Source organism: Pristiophorus japonicus, chromosome X, assembly GCF_044704955.1.
Source record: "Pristiophorus japonicus isolate sPriJap1 chromosome X, sPriJap1.hap1, whole genome shotgun sequence".
Taxonomy (NCBI): Eukaryota; Metazoa; Chordata; class Chondrichthyes; family Pristiophoridae; genus Pristiophorus; species Pristiophorus japonicus.
In genome coordinates, this window is record NC_092010.1 from 14,912,744 (window position 1) to 14,927,099 (window position 14,356).

The 14,356-nt window shown below is 53.0% G+C and overlaps 1 protein-coding gene across 2 annotated transcripts; it reads left to right on the forward strand.

Moving 5' to 3' along the window:
- The first annotated feature begins 5,907 nt into the window (after positions 1-5,907).
- Positions 5,908-13,041, forward strand: LOC139240894 (caspase b-like). Of its 2 annotated transcripts, XM_070869399.1 has the most exons (3): positions 5,908-6,396; positions 12,012-12,098; positions 12,678-13,041. In XM_070869399.1, the coding sequence occupies exons 1-3, from the start codon at positions 6,120-6,122 to the stop codon at positions 12,959-12,961; spliced, it is 648 nt and encodes a 215-aa protein (XP_070725500.1). In that variant the 5' UTR covers positions 5,908-6,119; the 3' UTR covers positions 12,962-13,041. The 2 variants fall into 2 exon arrangements, with proteins under 2 accessions (XP_070725500.1, XP_070725501.1); XM_070869400.1 differs by lacking the exon at positions 12,012-12,098.
- The last annotated feature ends 1,315 nt before the right edge of the window (positions 13,042-14,356 follow it).

Consider the following 14,356-nt stretch of genomic DNA (forward strand, 5'->3'; position numbering starts at 1 on the left):
ATGATTGGGAAACTTTTGTGGAGCGACTCGACCAATACTTCGTGGCCAATGAGCTAGATGGGGAAGAGAGTGCTGCCAAACGAAGGGCGATCCTCCTCACCGTCTGTGGGGCACCAACATATGGCCTCATGAAGAATCTGCTCACTCCAGCGAAACCCACGGAGAAATCATACGACGATTTGTGCACACTGGTCCAAGAACATTTGAACCTGAAGGAAAGCATTCTGATGGCGAGGTACCGGTTCTACACCTACAAAAGGTCTGAAGGCCAGGAAGTGGCGAGTTATGTCGCCGAGCTAAGATGCCTTGCAGGATATTGCGAATTTGAAGGACATTTGGAGCACATGCTCAGAGACTTTTTTGTACTTGGCATTGGCCATGAAACCATACTTCGCAAACTTTTGACTGTAGAGACCCCAACCTTGAGTAAGGCCAGAGCGATAGCCCAGGCGTTCATTGCCACCAGTGACTATACTAAGCAAATCTCTCAGCACACAAGTGCTGCTACAAGTACTGTAAACAAAGTAATGTTGTTTTCGAATCGCTACGTATAGGGCAGGTCACACATACCTGCAGCTACACGTCCGCAGATGTCTCAGAGTCCACCATCAAGGGTGATGAATGCAAGGCCATTAACACTTTGTTGGTGCTGTGGGGGTGATCATCGTTTCCATTCATGCTGATTCAAAGAGTACGTTTGCAAGGGCTGTGGAAAAACCACTCTCCAACGAGAGTGCAGGCGAGCTGCTAATCCTGTTAAACCTGCAAACCACCATGTTACAGAGGAGGACAGATCCACGGAGGATCACGATGAACCAGAGCCTCAGATCGAGGAGGCAGAGGTACATGGGGCGCATACATTCACCACGAATTGTCCCCCGATAATGCTGAATGTTGAACTAAATGGACTCCCGGTGTCAATGGAGCTGGACACGGGCGCGAGCCAGTCCATCATGGGCAAAAAGACTTTCGAAAGGTTGTGGTGCAACAAGACCTCATGGCCAGGTCTTAACTCCAGTTCGCACAAAACTCAGAACTTACACTAAAGAACTGATACCTGTAATCGGCAGTGCTACCGTAAAGGTCTCCTACGATGGAGCGGTGCACAAGCTACCACTCTGGGTGGTACCGGGCGATGGTCCCACGCTGCTCGCAGGAGCAGGCTGGGAAAGATACGCTGGAACTGGGACGACGTCTGAGCGCTATCGCCCGCTGACGACACTTCGTGTGCCCAGGTCTTAAACAAATTTCCTTCGCTGTTCGAACCAGGCATTGGGAAATTCCAAGGAGCAAAAGTGCAGATCCACCTAATTCCGGGGGCATGACCCATCCATCACAAGGCGAGAGCAGTACCGTACATGATGAGAGAAAGGGTAGAGATCGAGCTAGACCGGCTGCAAAGAGAGGGCATCATTTCACCGATCGAGTTCAGCGAGTGGGCCAGCCCTATTGTCCCAGTCCTCAAGGGAGACGGCACCGTCAGAATCTGTGGCGATTACAAAGTAACTATCAATCGTTTCTCCCTGCAGGACCAATACCCACTACCAAAGGTCGACGACCTCTTTGCAACGCTGGAGGGAGGAAAGACGTTCACGAAGCTGGATCTGACTTCAGCCCACATGACGCAGGAACTGGAGGAATTATCGAAGGCCCTCACTTGTATCAACACGCACAAGGGCCTTTTTGTTCATAACAGATGCCTGTTTGGAATCTGATCAACGGCGGCGATATTCCAGAGAAACATGGAAAGTTGACTGAAGTCGGTCCCGCACACCGTGGCCTTCCAGGACGACATCTTGGTCACAGGTCGGAACACAGTTGAGCACCTGCAGAACCTGGAGGAGATTCTTAGTCGATTCAACTGGGTGGGGCTCAGGTTAAAATGCTCGAAGTGCATTTTCCTAACGCCTGAAGTGGAGTTCCTGGGAAGGAGGATTGCGGCGGACGGCATTAGGTTCAGCAACGTGAAGACGAAGGCAATCGAGAACGCACCGAGGCCACAGAACGTGACGGAGCTGCGGTCGTTTCTGGGACTCCTGAACTACTTTGGTAACTTCTTACCGGGTCTCAGCACACTGTTAGAACCACTGCATGTCTTACTACGAAAAGGGGACGAATGGGTTTGGGGCAAAAGCCAAGAAAATGCCTTTGTAAAACAAATTGCTTGTGTTGTATGATCCATGTAAGTGTTTGGTACTATCATGTGATGCGTCGTCATATGGCGTCGGGTGTGTATTGCAACAAGCTAATGATTTCGGGAAACTGCAACCGGTTACTTATGTATCCAGGAGTCTGTCTAAGGCTGAGAGAGCCTACAGCATTATTGAAAAAGAAGCATTAGCGTGTGTCTCTGGGGTAAAGAAAATGCATCAATACCTGTTTGGGCTAAAATTCGAATTGGAAACTGACCATAAGTCACTTATACCCCTGTTTTCCGAGAGTAAAGGGATAAATATCAACGCATCGGCCCGTATCCAGAGATGGGCGCTCGCGTTGTCCGCATACAACTACGCCATCCGCCACAGGCCAGGCACAGAAAACTGCGCCGATGCTCTCAGTAGGCCGCCATTGCCCACCACAGGGGTGTAAATGGCGCAGCCCGCAGATCTAGCCATGGTTATTGTAAGCATTTGAGAGTGAGCAATCATCTGTCACTGTCCGGTAGATCAAAACCCGGACAAGTCAGGACCGCTTATTATCTCTAGTCAAAAGTTGTGTGCTTCACGGGAGCTGGTCCAGTGTCCCAGTGGAAATGCAGGAAGAGATAAAGCCGTTCCAGTGGCGCAAAGATGAAATGCCTATACAGGCAGACTGCCTTCTGTGGGGCAATCGAGTAGTGGTCCCCAAGAAGGGCAGAGACACCTTCATCAATGACCTCCACAGTACCCACCCAGGCATCGTAATGATGAAACCGTGTGGTGGCCCGGTATCGATGCGGACTTAGAGCCCTGCATTCACAGATGTAATACATGCTCGCAGTTAAGCAATGTACCCAGGGAGGCGCCGCTACGTTTATGGTCTTGGCAGTCCTAAACCGTGGTCTAGGGTACATGTTGACGATGCAGGCCCGTTCTTGGGTAAAATGTTCCTTGTGGTTGTAGACGCGTACTCCAAGTGGATTGAATGTGAGATAATGTCGGCTAGCACGTCTGCTGCCACTACTGAAAGCCTGCGGGCCATGTTTGCCACACACGGCTTACCCGATGTCCTGGTGAGTGGCAACGGGCCATGTTTTACCAGTGCTGAGTTCAAAGAATTCATGACCCGTAACGGGATCAAACATGTCACATCTGCCCCGTTTAAACCAGTGTCCAATGGTCAGGCAGAGAGAGCAGTGCAAACCATCAAGCAAGACTTGAAGAGGGTAACTGAAGGCTCACTGCAGACTCACCTATCCCGAGTTCTGCTTAGCTACCGCACGAGACCCCACTCACTCACTGGGATCCCACCTGTTGAACTGCTCATGAAAAGAGCACTTAAGACAAGGCTCTCGTTAGTTCACCCTGATCTACATGAACAGGTAGAGAGCAGGCAGCTTCAACAAAGTGCAGACCACGATAGCGCAAATGTGTCACGTGAGATTGAAATCAATGATCCTGTATTTGTATTAAATTATAGACAAGGTCCCAAGTGGCTTCCCGGCACTGTCGTGGCCAAAGAGGGGAGCAGGGTGTTTCGGGTCAAACTTTCAAACGGACTCATTCACTGGAAACACTTGGACCAAATCAAACTCAGATTCACGGACTACCCTGAGCAACCCACCTTGGACCCTACCTTTTTTGATCCCCCAACATACACACCAGTGGCAACCGGCACCACGGTTGACCACGAAGCAGAACCCATCATCCACAGCAGCCCTGCTGGGCCCAACACACCAGGCAGCCCAGCAAGGCCAGCTGCACAGCAGCCCAGCGAGGGCCCAATAAATGATTCAACAACACCAGCTTTCACACCGAGACGATCAACCAGGGCAAGAAGGGCCCCAGATCGACTCACATTGTAAATAGTTACACTATTGACTTTGCGGGGTGGGTGTTGTTATATATGTGGACTTGTATTTACTCTGTACAGCCACCAGAGGGCTCATCCCCTGGAGTCCCAAGGGATCCCACAATCCCTTGGGAGCACAGGTATTTAAGGAGGCTTCACAGGTTGGAGAGGCACTCTGGAGACCTGCAATAAAAGACTAAGGTCACACTTTACTTTGAACTCACAGTGTTCAGTCTGACTCTTTCTCCATACACAACAAAAACCATCCCTTGTACACTCCAGGAAATCCTCCTCCACCGTATTGCTACCAATTTGGTTAGCCCAATCTATATGTAGATTAAAGTCGCTCATGATAACTGCTGTACCTTGATTACACACATCCCTAATTTCCTGTTTGATGCCATCCCCAACCTCACTATGACTATTTGGTGGTCTGTACACAACTCCCACTAGCGTTTTCTGCCCTTTGGTGTTCCGCAGCTCTATCCAGACAGATTTCACCTCATCCAGGCTAATGTTCTTCCTTAATATTGCATTAATCTCCTCTTTAACCAGCAATGCTATCCCACCTCCTTTTCCTTTCTGCCTATCTTTACTGAATATTGAATACCCCTGGATGTTGAGTTCCCAGCATTGGTCACCCTGGAACCATGTCTCCGTAATCCCAATAACATTATATCCGTTAACTGCTATCTGCGCAGTTAATTCATCCATCTTATTACGAATGCTCCTTGCATTGAGACACAGAGCCTTCAGGCTTGGTTTTTTTTTAACAATCTTTGTCCTTTTAGAATCTTGCTGTAATGTGGCCCTTTTTGTTTTTTGCCTTGGGTTTCTCTGCCCTCCACTTTTACTTTTCCCCTTTCTACCTTTTGCTTCTGCCTCCATTTTATTTCCCTCTGTCTCCCTGCATTAGTTCCCATCCCCCTGCCATATTAGTTTAACTCCTCCCCAACAGCACTAGAAAACACTCCCCCTAGGACATTGGTTCCGGTCCTGCCCAGGTGCAGACAGTCCGGTTTGTACTGGTCCCACCTCCCCCAGAACCGGTTCCAATGTCCCAGGAATATGAATCCCCCCCTTCTGCACCACTCCTCAAGCCACGTATTCATCTGAGCTGTCCTGCCATTCCTACTCTGACTAGCACGTGGCACTGGTAGCAATCCTGAGATTACTACTTTTGAGGTCCTACTTTTTAATTTAGCTCCTAGCTCCCGAAATTCATCTTGTAAGACCTCATCCCTTTTTTTACCTATGTCATTGGTACCTATATGCACCACGACAACTGGCTGTTCACCCTCCCTTTTCAGAATGTCCTGCACCCGCTCTGAGACATCCTTGACCCTTGCACCAGGGAGGCAACATACCATCCTGGAGTCTCGGTTGCGGCCGCAGAAACGCCTATCTATTCACCTTACAATCGAATCCCCTATCACTATCGCTCTCCCACTCTTTTTCCTGCCCTCCTGTGCAGCAGAGTCAGCCACGGTGCCATGAACTTGGCTGCTGCTGTGCCCAGTCCTTTGCTGGGAGCAGTGTATAAAATGGGACGGAGTCCAGAGGATACAGGCGCAGAAAAAACAGTGCAAATAGTCACTCTGCAAATTTAAAGGGACCTCGTACAAAAAAAATAGAGAGGGAACATTGTCTGGTACGATTTCCTTTTCTATTGGATTTTTAGATTTTTTATGTAATAGTGCCTCTGCTGTCTCTTCTCTAGTTTCTTTTAATAGATGCAAATGCAACCCATCTGGACCACGGATCTTATCCCCTTTAAGTTTGTCGAGTTTATTATTCTAATTTAAATTCCAGCTGCAGTTCCAAGAACGAGGGAGGGAGGGGGCAGAATTCAGCCCTGACCGGAGATGAATTCCAACCTGTCCTAGTGTGAGCCCAGTGTACAGGCTGCCCGTCCCAGTGTGAGCAGGAACGACTTCCTCAGGAAGTAAAAAGCGAGCTCTGAGCTCGAAAGCGAAACTTAACCCGCGGTGGTTAATTTATTTCCGAAGAGCAGCACCGTGTGAATTGGGCTGTACCTGAGGACTGTATCATTTGGCAAGCGACCAGTCCCCGAGTCTTTGTGTAACGGTGAAGAAACGAGTTTGGATCGCATTGAATGAAAAATCATCATGTCAACAGCAAAGTTTCTGATCCAAGTCCTTGATGAACTGAACGACACAGAAGTCAAACGGTTCAACTTCCATCTTAAGTTCAGGGAAAGCAATCCGATACCGAGTGGTCAACTAGAAGACAGATCTCGGGAGGAAATAGCATCTCTACTCGTGCAATACTATGCCGAACAGGCCCGAGAAATCACCCGAGAGACCCTATTTCAAGTCCCCAGGCGTGACCTGCTGAAGATGTTTGCAGACGGGAAGAGGGGCAGGTCAGAAGGAAGCAAACAGGGTAAGACCCAGCGTGTCAGTTACACACAGGGACGCCCGGAAAGTGACAAAGGTGCACGGATTTGCAACAAGCACCCCAGTCAATTGAATGAATAAACAGCCCGGGGCCGGACCCAGAATCTCAGACTGGGATGGGCAGCCTGTACACTGGGCTCACACTGGGACGGGCAGCCTGTACACTGGGCTCACACTGGGACGGGCAGCCTGTACACTGGGCTCAGACTGGGACGGGCAGCCTGTACACTGGGCTCACACTGGGACGGGCAGCCTGTACACTGGGCTCACACTGGGACGGGCAGTTTGTACACTGGGCTCACACTGGGACGGGCAGCCTGTACACTGGGCTCACACTGGGACGGGCAGTTTGTACACTGGGCTCACACTGGGACGGGCAGCCTGTACACTGGGACGGGCAGCCTGTACATTGGGATGGGCAGCCTGTACACGGGGCACACACTGGGATGGGCAGCCTGTACACTGGGCTCACACTGGGATGGGCAGCCTGTACACTGGGCTCAGACTGGGACGGGCAGCCTGTACACTGGGCTCAGACTGGGACGGGCAGCCTGTACACTGGGCTCACACTGGGACGGGCAGCCTGTACACTGGGCTCACACTGGGACGGGCAGCCTGTACACTGGGCTCACACTGGGACGGGCAGCCTGTACACTGGGCTCACACTGGGACGGGCAGCCTGTACACTGGGCTCACACTGGGACGGGCAGTTTGTACACTGGGCTCACACTGGGACGGGCAGCCTGTACACTGGGCTCACACTGGGACGGGCAGCCTGTACACTGGGCTCACACTGGGACGGGCAGTTTGTACACTGGGCTCACACTGGGACGGGCAGCTTGTACATTGGGATGGGCAGTCTGTACACTGGGCACACACTGGGACGGGCAGTCTGTACACTGGGCACACACTGGGACGGGTAGTCTGTAAACTGGGCACACACTGGGACGGGCAGTCTGTACACTGGGCACACACTGGGATGGGCAGTCTGTACACTGGGCACACACTGGGACGGGCAGTCTGTACACTGGGCACACACTGGGATGGGCAGCCTGTACACTGGGCTCACACTGGGACGGGCAGTCTGTACACTGGGCACACACTGGGACGGGCAGCCTGTACACTGGGCTCACACTGGGACGGGCAGCCTGTACACTGGGCTCACACTGGGACGGGCAGCCTGTACACTGGGCTCACACTGGGACGGGCAGACTGTACACTGGGCTCACACTAGGACAGGCAGTCTGTACACTGGGCTCACACTGGGACAGGCAGTCTGTACACTGGGCTCACACTGGGACGGGCAGCCTGTACACTGGGCTCACACTGGGACAGGCAGTCTGTACACTGGGCACACACTGGGACGGGCAGTCTGTACACTGGGCTCACTGGGACAAGCAGCCTGTACACTGGGCTCACACTGGGACGGGCCGTCTGTACACTGGGACGGGCAGCCTGTACACTGGGCACACACTGGGAAGGGCAGCCTGTACACTGGGCACACACTGGGAAGGGCAGCCTGTACACTGGGCACACACTGGGATGGGCTGCCTGTACACTGGGAAGGGCAGTCTGTACACTGGGCACACTGGGATGGGCAGTCTGTATACTGGGCTCACACTGGGAATTGCAGTCTGTACACTGGGCTCACACTGGGATGGGCAGCCTGTACACTGGGCTCACACTGGGACGGGCAGTCTGTACACTGGGCTCACACTGGGACGGGCAGTTTGTACATTGGGCTCACACTGGGACGGGCAGCTTGTACATTGGGATGGGCAGTCTGTACACTGGGACGGGCAGCCTGTACACTGGGCTCACACTGGGACGGGCAGCCTGTACACTGGGCTCACACTGGGACGGGCAGCCTGTACACTGGGCTCACACTGGGACGGGCAGCCTGTACACTGGGCTCACACTGGGACGGGCAGTTTGTACACTGGGCACACACTGGGACGGGCAGTCTGTACACTGGGCACACACTGGGACGGGCAGTCTGTAAACTGGGCACACACTGGGACGGGCAGTCTGTACACTGGGCACACACTGGGATGGGCAGTCTGTACACTGGGCACACACTGGGACGGGCAGTCTGTACACTGGGCACACACTGGGACGGGCAGCCTGTACACTGGGCTCACACTGGGACGGGCAGTCTGTACACTGGGCACACACTGGGACGGGCAGCCTGTACACTGGGCTCACACTGGGACGGGCAGCCTGTACACTGGGCTCACACTGGGACGGGCAGACTGTACACTGGGCTCACACTGGGACAGGCAGTCTGTACACTGGGCTCACACTGGGACAGGCAGTCTGTACACTGGGCTCACACTGGGACGGGCAGCCTGTACACTGGGCTCACACTGGGACATGCAGTCTGTACACTGGACACACACTGGGACGGGCAGTCTGTACACTGGGCTCACTGGGACAAGCAGCCTGTACACTGGGCTCACACTGGGACGGGCCGTCTGTACACTGGGACGGGCAGCCTGTACACTGGGCACACACTGGGAAGGGCAGCCTGTACACTGGGCACACACTGGGAAGGGCAGCCTGTACACTGGGCACACACTGGGATGGGCTGCCTGTACACTGGGAAGGGATGTCTGTACACTGGGCACACTGGGATGGGCAGTCTGTATACTGGGCTCACACTGGGAATTGCAGTCTGTACACTGGGCTCACACTGGGATGGGCAGCCTGTACACTGGGCTCACACTGGGACGGGCAGTCTGTACACTGGGCTCACACTGGGACGGGCAGTTTATACACTGGGCTCACACTGGGACGGGCAGCTTGTACATTGGGATGGGCAGTCTGTACACTGGGACGGGCAGTCTGTACACTGGGCACACACTGGGACGGGCAGTCTGTACACTGGGCTCACACTGGGACGGGCAGTCTGTACACTGGGCACACACTGGGATGGGCAGTCTGTACACTGGGCACACACTGGGACGGGCAGTCTACACGGGGCTCACACTGGGACGGGCAGTCTGTACACTGGGCTCACACTGGGACGGGCAGCCTGTACACTGGGCTCACACTGGGACGGGCAGTTTGTACACTGGGCTCACACTGGGACGGGCAGCCTGTACACTGGGCTCACACTGGGACGGGCAGTTTGTACACTGGGCTCACACTGGGACGGGCAGCCTGTACACTGGGCTCACACTGGGACGGGCAGCCTGTACATTGGGATGGGCAGCCTGTACACGGGGCACACACTGGGACGGGCAGCCTGTACACTGGGCTCACACTGGGATGGGCAGCCTGTACACTGGGCTCACACTGGGACGGGCAGCCTGTACACTGGGCTCAGACTGGGACGGGCAGCCTGTACACTGGGCTCACACTGGGACGGGCAGACTGTACACTGGGCTCACACTGGGACGGGCAGCCTGTACACTGGGCTCACACTGGGACGGGCAGCCTGTACACTGGGCTCACACTGGGACGGGCAGCCTGTACACTGGGCTCACACTGGGACGGGCAGCCTGTACACTGGGCTCACACTGGGACGGGCAGTCTGTACACTGGGCACACACTGGGACGGGCAGTCTGTACACTGGGCACACACTGGGACGGGCAGTCTACACGGGGCTCACACTGGGACGGGCAGTCTGTACACTGGGCACACACTGGGATGGGCAGTCTGTACACTGGGCACACACTGGGACGGGCAGTCTGTAAACTGGGCACACACTGGGACGGGCAGTCTGTAAACTGGGCACACACTGGGACGGGCAGTCTGTAAACTGGGCACACACTGGGACGGGCAGTCTGTAAACTGGGCACACACTGGGACGGGCAGTCTGTACACTGGGCACTCACTGGGACGGGTAGTCTGTACACTGGGCACACACTGGGACGGGCAGCCTGTACACTGGGCTCACACTGGGACGGGCAGACTGTACACTGGGCTCACACTAGGATGGGCAGTCTGTACACTGGGCACACACTAGGACAGGCAGTCTGTACACTGGGCTCACTGGGACGAGCAGCCTGTACACTGGGCTCACACTGGGACGGGCAGCCTCTACACTGGGCTCACACTCGGATGGGCAGTCTGTACACTGGGCACACTGGGACGGGCCGTCTGTACACTGGGCACACACTGGGATGGGCAGCCTGTACACTGGGCACACACTGGGAAGGGCAGCCTGTACACTGGGCACACACTGGGAAGGGCAGCCTGTACACTGGGCACATACTGGGATGGGCAGTCTGTACACTGGGCTCACACTGGGAATTGCAGTCTGTACACTGGGATGGGCAGCCTGTACACTGGGACGGGCAGTCTGTACACTGGGCTCACACTGGGACGGGCAGTCTTACACTGGGCTCACACTGGCACGGGCAGTCTGTACACTGGGACGATATGCATTGGGGTACCAGAGGTAGAGAGAAGGGACGCTGGACTTGTAAGTTGCAGGGCAGAGATTAAGCACTCGTTTACCAGCTGCTACCAGAGAAAGGAGCTCACGGATAAACAGTCGCTTTATGTCACAAGTAATGAAGACATAGAAACTTAGAAGTACAAAGTCCATTATACAAATCCTTTCTAATGAATAAACCTTTTCCCATGCGTCTCCCCACTGTATATCCCATCTTCCCCCATGTTGTATCCTGTGCTGCTGCCAAAGAAATGCCAGAAGCCTGTCTATAATTTGCACCTTTCCCGTGGAGATAGAAATCGTACCGTCTCTCTCTGCCTCCCCAGAACATATTGTACAAAATATTGAAGCTCTTAGCCCAGAAAAGTCCAGTGCAGTGTGGCAGCGGTCAATCTCACATTGGGTTTAATCGGTCTCTGCCAGATTTCTGCCCCTTGACTGCCACTCGGATGGGGAGGGGCAGGCGCTTCTTGTACCCGCAGCAGCTCCATCCTGACATGTCTGGGGGTGTCCCTGCACTGCCCCCGGAAATTGGCCAGATAAGCCAGCATCGTGCCCAGCCGCAGAACACAGGCGTAGGTGCAGTCCTGGGCCAATTACGGGCTGCACGAGGAGGGAGCAAGTGGCAATCGACCTCGGAGGGTGTGGTTGCTGTTAATATCTGGGCCCACCAGCGAGTGAGTAACAAACCCTCGCCTGGAAACTCCATGTCTCTTCAGCCAGACCCACCGGTGTCGTCTTCTGCCATTCTGATATCCTGTTGGCGCGGCCCCCACCGCTAACATGGTAATAACCCCGACTTCATGTGGGGTCATTGTGGGGAAATGATATTGGGCAGAAGTTAGACCGTGCACACTTCAGATGACACAATAATGCTCTCGGCCTTTCTACCCCATTATTAATGGTAGACATTTTGGCTCCCAGAGCCCTGTGTCGTTCAGCAGTGTCCTTGATACTGTAAGGTACCGATTTTGAAGCACTTGAACTGATTGAAATAGACTGGAAGAGAATGTGAACTGTCCCTGGTGAACCTGCTGAGATTTTCACAGGGTCGGTATTGAGAATCAATTTCAAATCCGTCTGTACCTGATGTCAAGGTCAGAGGACACCCAAGCTGGAGGCGGACCTCAGTCATTGCTCCTGGCTTTAGACTTGACCAGACCGGACCGGAGTTCTAATCACCTGTTCCTTTACTTAGCACAGAGGAAGAGCCCCGTGTGCTGTGACAGTGCTGGAACTGTGTCCGATCCTTCGGTGAGCGAGGAGGTCAACGCAAAGAAAAGCAGTATGTAAAATCATGCTTAAATATTCCGTTTAAAATTAAGATCTTTGTGGAATATTTCAACAGGGCACAGAAATGAGAGAGGTTACAATGGGAGGGTGACCATATTTTCGAAAGCGAATCTGGGGACACACAGGGCGGGAGCACAGCAAAGTGGCCAGGACGGAAAATGGAGGATGTGCAGCGTAGCGAGGCAAGACTTTTTAAGCAGGGGTCAACGCAGCGAGTGGAAATCCCACACGACCCACTGCCCCACCTCAGAAGAAAATTCAGCCCTGACTCTCTGAGTGGGATATTCAACTGTGGCGTGCAGCACGGCTGAGCCCAATCCTACCCTTGTTCCTGACGTCCACATCATGGACTGTCCAGCAGGAGTCGCTGGATAATGATCCGCCGCGGGGACAGTGTTTGATTTTTGCGTTTCTCTCGCTGTCGCGCTGTCGCTCACTTACAGCTCCCAACTCCTGTGCAGACTACTGGTCCCTCAGTACCACACTGGACAGTACACTCACCCACTTAGAGGCCATCAGGGAAACCATAAGCCAATGTTTTAATTCCAGTGTTGCATCTCATTGTTTACAGAAGTGGAACCAAAGACACTGACGGACAAAACTCTGATGCAATTGGCCGGAAAAATGGGACATCAGTGGAAGCAAATTGGGATAGAGTTCCTGGAGCTGAAAAGCTATGAAATCGAGCAGTGTGAATCACCGAACCAGAGTATGGTCATGCAAACCTTTAAAATGCTCAACCTCTGGAGGAACCGAGAAAAGGAGGCGGCAACTGGTTCCAGGCTGCACACCATTCTTGCCACAAGGGATTGCCCCATCAGTTCCGAACAACTGGATTGCCTTCTCCAAAAATAAAATTGACCAAATACAATTTTTTTCTAATTTCTTTATTTTTAAAATGTTAATTAAAATAAACTTTTTATAAATAAAAAAAAGTCCACGATTAACAGATATGTGTCTGCATTAAAATGTATATAACATTTATATCGTGCCTTTTACAACCTCAGAACGTCCCAAAGCGCTTTACAGCCAGTGAAGTACAGTCACTGTTGCAATGTGGGAAACAGCAGCAAATTCGCGTACAGCAAGCTCCCACACCCACCACCGCAAACATTCATTCCTTCCACCACCGGCGCACTGTGGTTGCATTGTGCACCTTCTACAAGATGCACTGCCGCTTCTTTGGCAGTGCTCCCAAACCCGTGACCGTTACTATTGTAATGTATTTGCTTCATGGGTTCTTTGCTTAAGAATTCACAGCAACACATTGCTATTAAGAACTAGTTGGTTAATTAACAAAGGTTTAACAACCACATGACACATTACCAGTTCATCCACCGGGCTCACAGCCACCTGCCTCATTGTGGATCCCCCAAACCCAACTGGCTGGGGTTTTATTGAGTCTTGTGAACATCACGTGACTGGCTAAGCCACTCACAACTCAACAGCTCCACAACTATTTTAATTAAACGACAAAGCTGAGTGCCCCGCTAAAATGAACATAATAAAAAATGATCATATTAAAATTTGGTTGCCGGGGGTGATGATGCACTTCAATCCCTCCAGCGCCCACCTCTCGTGGAAGTCCGCGAGCGTACCGGTGGACACCGCGTGCTCCATCTCCAGGGATACCCTGGCTCGGATGTAACCGCGGGAGAGGGGCAGGCAGTTGGCCATGCCCAGGAGCAGTCCAACCAGGAGGCCCTCGGACCTACCCGCTCCCCTCCGCACAGTGTGCCCAAAGATCAGGAGTGTGGGACTGAAGTGCAACCAGAAATTGAGGAGCAGCCCCTTCAAATAATGGAAGAGGGGCTGCAACCTCACACACTGTACATACAATTGGAACACGGACTCTTCCAGACCGCAGAAATTGGAGGTGGCCTGAGAACCGGGCGCTGGGAGGAGAGAAGAGAGGCTGAATATATTTAAGGTGGAGATAGACAGATTTTTGAGCAATAAGGGGATAAGGGGTTATGGGGAGCAGGCAGAGAAATGGACCTGTGTCCATGATCAGATCAGCCGTGATCTTATTGAATGCGGAGCAGGCTCGAGGGGCCAGGTGGCCTACTCCTGCTCCTATTTATGGTGTTCTTGTGATGCATTCACCAATTTTGACCAAGTACTGTCTGGTGCCACATACACGAGTAATTGTACCAATGTCCCATTTGCGTGGATTTGCCTTATTCAACGGACAGAGATCTGACCTGATCACCCTTCTTTAGTACCGGAATGATAATTGACATTTCTGCA